Below are 13,730 nucleotides of genomic sequence, written 5' to 3' on the forward strand. Positions count from 1 at the left end.
GTATTCTTTTGAAATTTCATGCTTATTGTTGAGCTCTGCGAGTAGACTCATTGCTAGAAAGACCTTATTTCTGTATTTTCGCCTTGCTCACTGTTATAAGTTACTATAAATGCCTTATTGATTATTGCCTGATGAATCTTGGATGCAACTTCTTGATTCTTAATATTCGAGCATGACAAGCATAATACAGACATTTATAAAACCTTGTGATGGGTTATCTATCGAGAACCCACAAATTTACTTTCGTAATTAGACCTGAAGATAAGTATGATACAAATAGTACGGGAGGTCATTGAGTACCTCGAAGTGATTAAGGAACTCCTTATTGATATCCCTGAGATAATATCGGCCTCCACAGGCCCATCTGCTCAGAGAGCAATTCATGTCATGCATGAACCAAAAGAATCATAAAACTTTATATTGCCCTATCATCGTAGTTGTACCTCTAGGAAGGTACGATCGTACTTTTGGACAAGTACGTCCCATGTGGGTTGCGATGGTGGAATGATGAGGTTGTAGCAACCGTGATGAGTGCAATTAGCACAATGTTGAGATCACATAAATGGTGACCATTCGCCTTCACAGGCAAGATGCTCGAGTGGGTCTAATGGACCAGAGCATGTAGGATGGGGCAGCGGTTAAGAAACCCCCGCCGTACCCATCTGATCTTCACGATTCATCAAGGGAGAGGATGGATGGTACAAAGACTCCGATGGACAGGTTGTTAATAACCACCCCACGGGCAAAAGACTCGATTTTCCCCAGTCATCGAAGTTAGGGGAATTGGGATTACCATAAATTATCCTAGGTGGTAATTCTCAGGCACTTCTGCAGAAGTTGGATGCATCCATGGGCCACGAATGCCTTTGGGGATTTACTCTCTTGGTCACTGACCGTCCCCTTAGGAGCGGACTCAGTCAGTCATCCGGGTTAATGAAAACACCTGACATAATAAACCCCCGGATCGGTCTCGGCTGTTTCTACGTCTCGCGTCTGTGCGTACCCACAGGCCAGTTAATATCAGAACTTAAAGAATATATTCATGAATAGTTGTAGATGACTGAGACTTACACTGCTTCAACTAACAGCTATTTGCACTTATTACATTTGTTAGAATAGACTAATTGTTTTAATTGCTTAAATATCATAACTGCTTATCTCATGAATGTCCTGTTTTATTTTCATTCTACTTATCTGTTTGTGCACCTACTGGTTTGTTATGAAACTGACCCATTTTATGGGCAGGTGAGGAGTAGGACTTCACTGGCGGCCGATGGCGTGGTGCAATATGGATCAAGATTTATCTTCTTTCTGCTGACGGCTTGGCTCTGGGACTTTTTGGAGTTTTCTTAGATTTATTGAACTTTGGAATAAAATGCTCATTTTGTAATAAACTGCAGATTTTAATCTATTGCCTTATTTCTTAAATTCCTTTAAGTTGTTGTACATGTGAATGATGGTTTTTCAGCTAACGTACCCAGAATTTTTGACTTGTGTTCCTTTCTAAATGTCTTCCGCTGTCGTTTTTAAAAGTTAACTTTAAATCTTTGAAAGGTTTTTCGATAAAGTTTTCGAAATCACAAGTCGAAATTTTGGGGCGTTACACCATGTCTAAAAACTTGGCGGGTCTACTTGGTCAAATCGTCGAGTCACCTGGTCAAAAAGTGAATGACCAGGATTTTAACAAGACGTCAACCAAGTTTTCATATGATTCGGCCATGACTTGGCTGGGTCAGCTTATGACTCAGCCAAGTTATATAAATGTATATTATTTATTTACATTGGGTTGAACTGTAAGGCACCATCCCCAAGCATCTTTTTCATCTCATGCAGGAACATTATCCACACTGAATAGACAAAAGTAGGGTTTTCATGTCAAGTAAAAAGAAATAAGAGATAAGGGTTCTCAATTTGATGAGGAACAAAAGTATGATGCCAAAGAGAACAAACCGAATATACAACAAATTAGAATATGAAGAGTAAAAGAGGTTCGAGATATTCAGCATATTCATTCACGATGAAACTTAATATAAAATTAACAATAGAATAAATGTAGCTCATATCTGTTATATTACCAGCATTGTTTATGCAAAGAAAACACAACAGTATAAGATGACATGATTATGTTATCCGCGCAAATAGCACAGTAGAATTACAAAAAAGAAAGAGGCAGCAATGCCTTATTTATTCTAATATAGAGTGTCCACAATTTTTTAGAAACAAAATCTCAACTCAAATTTACTTCTCATGATTCCTCTTCTCCTTATCAAATCAAGGTGGAGCTCAATTAACACTTATAGGTTCCAAATTCACAAATGACAATGCACGAATCTCTTCCATGCCCTAATCACTTTTGCTATTGGAACTAACAGAGTATCATCATTCAGTACTTCATTTTCAGAAGAAAAAAGATGTCACCTTCTAGCACCAGAACTAAGAGAAATCAAGCATGGAGAGGAATAAAGCATTATGCAAGACCCATTACATGCACTATATATACAAAGTGAAATATGGTGACGTATTAATAGATTACACATTGTCCAGAGTCCAAAAATGTAAGGGATATGGATGGACATAATGCTACAATGAGTCCATTACAGACTATATGCAAGATATCAGGAAACTAAGCGAAATAAACAAGCAAAAATTGGATGGTGGAAGGGAATGTTTTTCTTGGTATAGATATTCTGGAAATAGATGTCAGAAATCATTACGAATGTGTGCAAGATAACAGGAAAAGGAAACAGAATAAAGAAGCAACAATAGAATAGTGGATGATTTATTTTCCCCAGGAAATAGATATACTGATAAGAACCCATATAATTAATCAAATTGGTTTCAAGGTCACTAAAGATAGGAAGTTTAATAATGAATACCAACAGGACTTTTATTATTAGTTCATACATAATCACTGCATTTACAGTTCATTGAGAACAAACAAGCTTAGTTTACAGCCATGGTCGAGGATACTTGTGTAGCCCATTATCTGCATTTTATTCCTAAACATATTCAATATAATGGCACATTTGGTAAGAGGGATTCACATGTGCAAATAAATCTCATACAAATAAATCATATTATTCAGAATCCCTTGAATTATTTGATTGTGCTTGTTTTGCATCATATGAAGTGGGACATGATTCAATTTGTTGTGTTTGTTTCATACCACAGAAACTTAGATTCTCATCAAATATTTGAGGACAGTGCCTTTGTCGTCAGTTTCAGCAATATCTTTCCACAGAAAATCCATGTCTGTCACTGACATTCCCTCATCAAATAATGTGCTCATCTCCCCGTGATGAAAGCAGGGAGGGCAATCTCTTTGAAGGACATGGAAATTGTTGATGTATCGGGGAGGGTGAAATAGAACAAGGCATCCATCCCAGCCATTGAATCAGCCAACTCATTTTGCACAATTAAGGTATTTGTTGAAAATCCATTAGAAAAAACAAATCTAAATCTAAATCCTAACTCCCTTTAATATTAGACCAAGTCAAGTTGATCTAGGTCTAGATCCAACCCATTTAGTTGAATTGAGAGAGAGAGAGAGTAAAAGTACACACAGGTTGTGGGTGAGAAAAGCTTGCATGCAAATTGATGTTGCATGGCAAGAGGTATGACTTCACATCCCATATAAACCCTCGTGTTGTATTCAGTGTTATACCAGAAAGTATTCATTTTCATATGATGAATCGTTTTCTTATTTTTCAAACATGCCCTCAAGGAATGGCACACATTTATTTTGAAAGCCAAGTTGAATTCTCAAATTATGATATCGAGAACTAATAGACATTGTTCAATAGTGTTTGTTCATAAATCATGGACACAAGATATTCACCAAAATCTACAAGTAGATACTAAATGTGAATCCAAGTTCCAAGCTGATATGAAACTTGATGAAATTGATATAATAGCTACTAGTGTGTGTATGCAAGTAATGTTACAGTACCTTGTACACTCTGTTGACATTGCTCGATAGAAGCATAGAAGAATATGATTGTGGAGCCTCAAACTGCCAATCAGGAACATACAAACCGTACAAAAGCCCCAAATATGTAACACACAACAAAACTGCAATAAACCTAAAAAAGAAACAAATGTATGAAAAAACATGAAACAGGCACTGATGAAAATTCAAATAAAGGAAAGACTTCAAGGGCACATTTGGAAGTGGGGAAGATGTAGGAAAAATGATACAAGTCGGAAAAACCGTACGAATTTTCCAAACGAGAGGAAATATCTCTCAGCGAATTTTTTTCTAAAAACTCCCTTTTTTGATAGGAAAGATTCCTCCACCTGGGGGGGGGGTGGAGGAATCTTTCATATCAAAACTTTTCTGGGCTAGGGTTTCTCTCGTCCTTCTTTCTTTTTTCTGCAGCCAGCCTCCTCTCTCACCCCTCTTTCATTTTTTTGCAGCCAGGGAGAGATGCCCTTCTCCCTTGCCCCTCTTTTGTTTTTCTGCAGCTAGGGAGACACACCCTCTGAATCTCTTTTATTTTTCTGCAGCGAGAGAGACGCCCCTCTTTCATTTTTCTGCAGCAAGGGAAAGATGCCCTCCCTCTTTCATTTTTTTGCAATCAAGGAGAGATGCCCCTCTTTCGTTTTTCTGCAGGTATACCTCTCTCTCTCTCTCTCTCTCTCTCTCTCTCTAGAAGGAGGTTTCTCCAATAAGTTTGCAATGTTGCAACAACAAGGAAGGATGCAGCGTTCTTCTTATGTGCGCCAACAGTCGGATGCATTGTTGTGGTTTTGCCCAGAAAAACAAGCTTTGGAAAAAATAGGTACCACTGTTGTCGCAGGTACTTTTGGATATTTGGCACTGGTTATAATCTTTCATTTCAATGCATAACTACAGGAAGCTTTAGCTTGAAAGTTGTGTTTTCTCTGCATATGGTGGTTATTGTATCAAAACTTCAGTTACTGATGAATGGGACAGTACACTGCTCACTAAGTTTTTAGATATTTCTGTTAAATCATATGTATTAATACATATATATATAAATATATATACATATGTATTATACTATAATACCCGATAGGGGTATTATAGTCTTTTCACAATTGTTTTAGTAAACAATTGGTTTTTCCTTTTTATTTATTTTCCACTTTTTATTTTCTTTATTTTTCATGCCATTTACCCGGGGGGGGGGGGGGCACAATAAGTCGTTGGGCCCCCCAACGGTCACAAATGTGACCGTTGAAGGCTCCCAACGACTCTTTGGGAGCCCCCTTTTGGCCTCCCTTTTGAACCTATTCCTTTTTTGTATAAATAGGGGTGAAACCCCTCGTATTCAATAAGCCTTAGTCCTTTCTCTCAATAAAGAAATTTTATATTTTTAGTTTGTGCTTTTCTTAAAGCTTGTGTATGTATTGTCTCATAGTGGACTTGGCTATTATCTCGTTTGTGTATTTGTCCATTGTTGGTCATTGTGAATGCTTTTTAGCATTTTTTATCTTTCCGCATACTTCGTTAAATGGTATCAGAGCCATTCGGTTCATAAAAGAAAATGAGTGATATTCATCTTTGCATTCATTGTCTCTATTCTTCACACACTTTGGTGGCATCATGAAATCCAAAATCAACCTATCCTTCAATCTCAATGGAAAAAACTAGAGGATGTGGGCATCGGCAATGGATAACAACCTCAAAGGTAAGAAACTTTGGGGCTATGTAATGGGTTCTATTCCGGAACTTCAATTAGAGTTCACCAAGATTGAAGGAAGCCAAGAAAAGGCTCTTGAGGGAGATGCTCATCTCAAAGCCATTGAAGACCACCAAAGGAAAGTTGAAGATTGGGAAAGCAATCACGCTAAGATCCTTGCTTGGTTCATGAACAATGTTGAACTCAAGGTATGTGCAAATATAGCTAAATTCCGCCAAGCCAATGAGGCTTGGTTCTTTATGAAGGGTATGTATACCCAAAAAGACCTTGCAAGAGCATATTTTTTACAAGAAAAAATTAAAACCACCAAACAAGGTGATTCAAGTATACAAGATTACTATAGTGCATTAAACCCACTGTGAGACGAGTTGCTATGGAGGATGTTGAATTAAGACAAAATGGATTTGTGGAAGAATGTCATTCACAAGTTTGGCAAAATTAAATGTCCTCATGATACTTTAATTTGTGAACTTAAGTGGTCATATTCATTAAATTTTCATAATCTCTGGCTCAAAAAATGCTGGGAGTTAGTTTTACATATAGCATTGTGGAAGATATGGAAAATTAGAAAATCTGTTTTACATGAATATAGAAGTTACAGCATCTAATGATCTGCCTTTGTAGAGGTTATAAACTTATAATCAATAATGACTAGAAGGGTCTACGTAAAATTCAGTTAAAGTTCTGGTTGAAAAAAGGGCTGTTTTCGACTTTCTGGAGTCAGAAACTACCTGATCCAGACATTTTTCCAAATTGGTTCCAGTTCATGGATCTGCAAAAAGGGAGTAACAGTAGTAGTTTTTATAAGGGACTGCTAATGAAATTCTATAGGTATAGAAGGAAAGTGTTTACAGCAATAATATTTATTTCCTGAAATTCAAGTGTTTGATTGAATTAATGACAGTGCAGGGCATCATGGTTATAAAGCCGAGGTTGTATGTGAAAATAGAAGATGGGCTGCAGTGCTGAAGCTGGAGATACAAGGAAGAAGATCACCAAATCATCAATTTATTTCGAAGATGTTCAATCTCGAGAAGCAAGCTATGTCACATGGGTGCGGGTGCGAGGATGCAGCACTTCCAAAAAACCCAGGTGCGGGGGTGCGGCAAAAAAAACATTATATATATATATATATATATATATATATATATATATATATATATATAAAGTCCAAAAGTTGGACATAAATGACTCTGGGTGCGTTGACTGCACCCAGGGTCAGGTTGACCGCATCGGGTGCGGGTGCGGCACCTAGTTGGAGAATCCCTGTGACATTAAAAAAAAAATCTTGGCAAATTTTTTTTTAAGTCCGAAAAATTGTACCAAAATGACCCTAGGTGCGTTGACCACACCCAAGGTCGGGTTGACCACACCGGCGTCGCGTCGACGCGGGTGTGGCACCCTGCTAGCCGAATCCCTGTGACATAGGATGCAAGCCATTAAAGTTGGAAGTCAAGTCCAACTTTAAGTGATTTGTTTCCTTCTCTCCATAGGTTTGAAGATTCCTTGTCCGTAAATCCAAACCTCCAAATTGGAGACATGTTTAACTTGTTGATCATTGAGTTGTAATTCTATTCTTGATGAATGAAAATGTTGTTAAAATATATATATATATATATATATATATATATATATATATATATATATATATATATATATATATATATATATATATATATTCTTGATGTTTGGTTCTATGTAAATCAAAATACCCTTCAAGGGTATTTTGGTCATTTCATTATGCTGCATAGTTCATGCCCAATAAGGGCATATTGTAACCGTCATTTTGGTCTTTTTATTTTTTTATTATTGTTGTAATATGTACACTTGTCATGGGCATCATTGGGAAGACAAAATAGTTGTTGGGGCTTTATTGGGAAGACTAATATAGTTGTTAGAACCCAACAGTTATATTTCTAGTTGTTGAACAACAACTATATTTCTAGTTGTTGGGGAGGCCCCTATATTGGCTTCCCCACTGCATTAGAAATAGAGCATTCTAGCCCAAGTGAATATCATCATTTTGAAAGGATTACTCGTTAATAAAATTTTGATTCTTTCAAGTGTGCTTGCCCTTTGTGGCTTTTGTGTGAGCACTTTGAGGTTATTTTATGTGTTATCCTCTTGTTCCTTTGTAGACTTCAAGTGTATTATTGTTATTGTTCCGAACCGCTATGTTTTTCACCTTTTTGCTATAATGTATATACCTCTTTGGCACTCTAGAGTGCCCCACAAGGCCTTACAGCCTAAGCACCCCGTGTATTCGGACCCTCTCTTTCCCTCTTGATGTACTTTGCTTTCAAGTATCTATAAAGAAGCTTTTTGCATCCTTGTCTCTTTGTATTTGTGCATACGCGTACTCTTGCTTCCGCTCGTGCGCGTGTGTTGTGCGTTGCTTGTGCGCTTAAAAGGTCTGCCTTCGATGATTGTGATTGCCCGAAGCTACGTCACAGGAGTCTTTGCTTCAAAGCCCGTGACAAGTTAGTACCAGAACCTTGTCGACATTGGGAGTGACAATGGCACCAAAGAAGATTGTCATGACCTCTTCAAGCAGTATGGTTCCTGTTGAAGAGGACTTCATGGCTGATGATCGGGTGTCAGCCATCTCGCACGATGTTGCAGAGCTGACTGGGTGAGTGACCAACATGGAGAAGTTGGTTAATGGAACTTGTGTCGCTTTTAATGATCTCAATGCAGAGATCAAGACAGCAGTAGAGGGAGTGGAAGACTCGGTGGAAAGTCTTGCCACTAAACTTAACTACTCGGTGGAAGACTTTTCCACCAGATTTGATGATTTGATGGGTCGGTTCAACATCATGGTTGTTGAATTGGATGTTGTTCGATGAAAGAATGAACAGTTGGAGCGGCAGTTGAAAACTGCCCCGGTTGGCGGTGTTGCGACATACGTGGATAGGCCACGTTACAGGCTACCTAAGCCCGCAAAGTATAAAGGCACGCGAGACTCAAAGGATCTCAAGAATTTTATCTACGAGATGGACCAGTTTTTAGAAGCTGCGAGGATAGAGGAGGACGCAGATAGGTTGCGGACCGCAACAATGTACTTTGCGGATGAAGCGACCTTCTGGTGGAGACGTCGCTTGGGTGATGTTCGACGGGGATTGGTTGCTATAGTCTCATGGGAAGACCTCTAGAAGGAAATGCGAGACTACTTTCTACCTAAAAATCAAGAGAAAATGGCCCGCAAAAGGTTGCTGGCATTGAAACAGACAAGGTCAGCGCATGACTATGTCAAGGCATTCTCTTCGATAATGATGGAAGTGGAGAGAATGGATGATCAGGATCGATTGTTTTACTTTGTCAATGGGCTGCAAGGATGGGCAAACCAAGAACTCATTCGGCATGACCCTGCAACGCTAGCTGAGGCGCTTGTGGTTGCAGAGAAACTTGCAGAGCTTGATAGAAATGACCCTGCATTTCAAGGCAGACAGCAGGGAAATGATCGCAACAATCGAAGGGACAACCGAAGAAACGACAAAGGACAAAATGTTGGTCGGGGAAACCAGCAGAATCATGGCCGACAAGATGGCCAAAATAATAATCAAAATTGAAATAACTTTCATGGAGGCAATTATCGTCGCCATGACTGTCGTATCTGCCATGGGGATCATTGGCAGGATACATGTCCCAATAGAAACTGCGGTCAAGGGAATGGAGATAACCGCGCACCCCGAGTTGCGAATGTTGTTCAGGGTGAGAAAGATGATCAACCTGCAAAGGCACCAACAGTTGGCGCAATGCAGATGATGAAGTAAAGGTCACAACCGTTGTGGAACCGACAGTATGCAAAGAATTGATGTACTTGGAACTTCTGTTCAACGGAAGACTTACCAAGGCATTGGTAGACACTGGTGCCACGCACAACTTCATCTTGCGTGAGGAAGCAGAACGGTTGGGATTAGTGTGGGAACAGAAAGAGAGCCGCATGAAAGCGGTTAATTCAGAAGCTAAGGCCATCTACGGCGTCGCTCGGGATGTAACAGTGTGGATCCATAAATGGTCGAGAAGGATCGTGTTATCAGTCGCACCTATGGATGATTTTAAAGTCATCCTCGGGATGGAATTATTGAGAAGCAACAAGGCAGTGCCGATGCCCCACCTCAACGTTGTCGGCTTTGAGAGTGAGAGTCAGCCCTGCATGGTTACTGCGATGACAGGGAAGCTTGTGAGCGCTTGGTGTCTGCGCTCCAGTTGAAGAGAGGCATGAAAAGCGGTGACGAGACTTTTCTTGTGACAATCCGCGCTACAGACGAGGCAGAAGAAGTCGCGGATGTCCTAGAGGCCTTAGCGCCAGTATTGAAGAAGTTTGGAGATGTTATGCCCGTCGAGATGCCGAAGAAGCTACCTCCGAGGCGGGAGATAGATCATCAGATAGAATTAGTACCGGGTGCACGACCACCCGCAATGGCTCCTTATCGCATGGCAATTCCTGAGCTGCAGGAATTACGCAAACAACTGAATAATATGCTCGAAGCGGGGATCATCCAACCATCCAAAGCTCCATTTGAAGCGTCTGTGCTGTTTAAAGCAAAGCATGATGGGTCGAAGCGGTCGTGCGTCGACTATAGGGCACTAAACAAAATGATGATGAAGAACAAGTACCCGCTTCCTTTGATCGCAGACTTGTTTGATCAACTTAGAAAGGCAAAGGTCTTCTCTAAGTTGGATTTGAGATCTGGCTAATGGCAAGTCAGAGTTGCAGAAGGAGATGAGACAAAAACTACCAGTGTAAGTGTGTAATGCGATATGGGGCGTTTGAATTCCTTGTCATGCCCTTTGGCTTGACGAACGCGTCCGCTACCTTTTCGACCCTAATGAATAAGATCTTCTACCCGCATCTTGACAAGTTTGTCGTCGTGTATTTGGATGACAAAGTGGTGTATAGCGACTCAATGGAGCAGCATGTTCAGCACCTTCAGGTTGTGTTTCAGACTCTGAAGGACCACGAGTTGTATGTCAAGCGAGAGAAGTGCCTATTCGGCCAGAAGAAAGTCCATTTTCTGGGGCATATTGTGGGAGGAGGCACTTTCAAAATAGACCATAAGAAGATTGAAGCTATTCAAGCATAAGAGTCACCCTCTAAGGTTCCTGAGTTGCGCTCCTTGGGGCTTGCAAATTATTACTGGCGCTTCATCAAGGGATACTACCAGATTGCGGTTGCGCTCACAGATCTGTTGAAGAAAGACAGACCATGGCTATGGTCTGATGCCTGCCAGAAGGCTTTTAATGGGTTGAAGCATGCCTTGACCGAGGAGTCAGTGCTAAAGTTGTCTGACTGTCGACAACTGTTTGAAGTACAGACCGATGCGTCTGACTTTGCTATTGGTGGGGTGTTGCTCCAAGAAGGACATCCTATCGCATTTGAAAGCCGAAAGTTAAACGACGTTGCACGTCGATACACTGTGCATGAACGTGAGATGTTGGCGATTATGCATTGTCTCCGCACATGGAAACATTATCTTTTGGGGTCACAGTTTATTGTGCTCACCGACAACGTTGCGACAAGCTACTTCCAAACTCAGAAGAAGCTGAGTCCAAGACAAGCGTGTTGGCAAGATTTCTTGGCAGAATTTGATATGGTCCTTGAGTATAAGCCAGGCAGGACTAATGTTGTGGCTGACGCCTTAAGTCGAAAGGCGAAACTTGCAGCTTTGCTCGCTTGGGAGGGCAGTGTGAGCCAACTGACGAGCGATCTTCTTGAACAAGTGCGAGAAGCTTCAAAAAGTAACCCAATGGCTCAACAATTGATCGCATTGGTGAATGAAGGAAAGACGCAGAGATTCTGGCTAGAGGATGGTTTGCTTCGCGCTGTGGGCGATCGTCTATACGATCCGCGACAAGATACCTTGAAGAGGCGCTTGATGCACAAGTGCCATGATACTACTTGGGCGGGTCACCCAGAGCAACAGAGGACCTTGGCATTGTTGGAATGTGCATTCTACTGGCCGCAGATGCGCGATGACATAGAGGCTTATGTGCAGACTTGCTTGATTTGCCAACAAGACAAGCCCATCAATCAGAGACCTGGTGAACTGCTGGAGCCCCTACCTGTGCCAAGTCGTCCGTGGGAGTGCATAACCATGGACTTCATTGTGAGCTTGTCGAAAGCACAAGGATGCAGTTCGATTTATGTGGTTGTAGATAGGTTCTTGAAGTATGTTGTCTTCGTGCCTGCCTCAGCCACCTGCTCAGCTGCAGATACTGCAAAGTTATTCGTGCAGAACGTGATCAAGCATTGGGGAATGTTAAAATATAGTATGCGTATGGATCTGGATCCAGATCCATACGCACGTTATATCAAAACACGCATGCATCATAATGTTTCATTAATGGCAATATTGTAATATCATATTCCTTATGTTTATATATATGAATTAGGGCTTGGAGGTCGGGCATTATTCTGCCGCCCCAGCCTTTGGCTTCTCTCTGTCTTTCTTTCTGTTTCCTGTGCAGGTGATGCGTGAAGAAACCCATCTCACTCATATTCTTTCATGGTATCAGAGTCGTAGCTGTGGAACCCTACCAGCCACCCATTCAACGAGATCCTGTTCTTAGGCTGCGTGAAGACTCCTTCAGCCGTGAAGACATCCTGTTCTTTCTTCTTCAACATCGTCTGTCAAGTCTTCGGCTGCGTCTCTTCACTCTTTCTTAAGACTCGTGAAGACTCCTGTTCCTTCTTCAACATCGTCTTCAACATCCTTCAGCTGTGAGGTCATCTCCTTCTTCTTCTTCAATATCATCATCTGATTGTATCTCCTCTTTTGATATCACTTCTTTTATCCCCAACTGCACTTACTGTGTTCTATCTTGGCGTGCGTTAATATTTTCCTAAGTATATGTTGGCATCGACTTCTTCTAAAATCTTCAACGTCATCATCTGACTGTATCTCCTTCCATATCAATTCTTTTATCCCCAACTGCACTTAACATGCGTTAATATTTTCCCAAGTTTTGATGTTTTCCATCCTTTTTTAATCAGCAGTGAAATCAGAGTTTTCTGTGCAACGCCTATAGGCAGACTATAACAGATTACATTCTGGTTCTAAAAAAAAAGGAATTCTCTTTCAAAGTATTGGTTGCACAAGTACATATTCTTACTGCAGCACTGCTGATTGATTAAGTGATCTCAACTTAGTTTGCTTTCTTCAATCCTTTTTTGTTCGCCTATTCATTGTTGCCATTAATATGGATTCATACTCGTCATCGGGTCCCTCTGCAAGTTTTTTAAATCAACTTGTTACAGAAAAATTTACTCATTCTAATTTCTTAACATGGAAGAGACAAATACTTTCGTTTATCCGGAGTCAGGATCTTGATAAACATCTGGATGGCTCCATTCCTGTACCACCACAGCTTATTTTGCAGGAAACCAAGGACGAAAGGGGTGATGCATTTACCAAATCTATTAAGAATCTGGAATATACCACTTGGAGAAAACGGGATCAATCTTTGGGTCGTATATTACGTCAACACTCTCTCAAAAAGTGTTGGCTACTCTTTCAGATGATTGCACTGCGGAAAATTTATGGAGTAAGCTCTCTCAGACATACTCTCAGATATCAGAAGCCCGAGTTATGTATTTAAAGAATGAGTTTCAAAGTTTAAAGAAAGGCTCCATGACAGTTATAGAATACATAGGCCGCTTGAAGAGTATTACTGACCAATTGGCTGTTATTGGGAGTGCTATTTCAAATAAAGACAAAGTACAAAAACTCCTTAATGGGTTGGGCCCTGATTTTGACATGTTTACCACAGCTTTGACATGTCTTCCTCACTTGCCCAATTTTGACGATCTTCAAGCAAAACTTCTCCAACATGAGATGATTATGAAACAAAGGGCAGAAGGAAATGAATCAGCTCGTTCTCATTCAGTTTTGGCTATGGGGACTTCTGTAGGTTTTGGACGAGGGAATGCAGGGCATCAAGGGGGCAGAGGCCGAGGTCGCTTTGGACAGGGAGGACGTGGTATCTTACCTAAACCTAATATTTCGGGTGTCTCTAATGCAGGGAATCAGAGGAGAGTGCCCACTTGTTTCTTATGTAACAAAA

At 40.6% G+C, this 13,730-nt stretch overlaps 1 protein-coding gene across 1 annotated transcript in view; it reads right to left on the bottom strand.

Moving 5' to 3' along the window:
- Positions 1–13,730, bottom strand: part of LOC149835980 (uncharacterized) — a 157,152-nt gene that overhangs the window by 78,688 nt on the left and 64,734 nt on the right. Inside the window, exon 6 of the mRNA XM_090008886.1 lies at positions 3,950–4,082. Coding sequence (XP_089865012.1) covers positions 3,950–4,082 — 133 coding nt within the window. The remainder of the gene's footprint in view (positions 1–3,949; positions 4,083–13,730) is intronic.

Source organism: Nuphar pumila, chromosome 6, assembly GCF_984573655.1.
Source record: "Nuphar pumila chromosome 6, dmNupPumi1.hap1.1, whole genome shotgun sequence".
In the NCBI taxonomy this organism is placed as follows: Eukaryota; Viridiplantae; Streptophyta; class Magnoliopsida; order Nymphaeales; family Nymphaeaceae; genus Nuphar; species Nuphar pumila.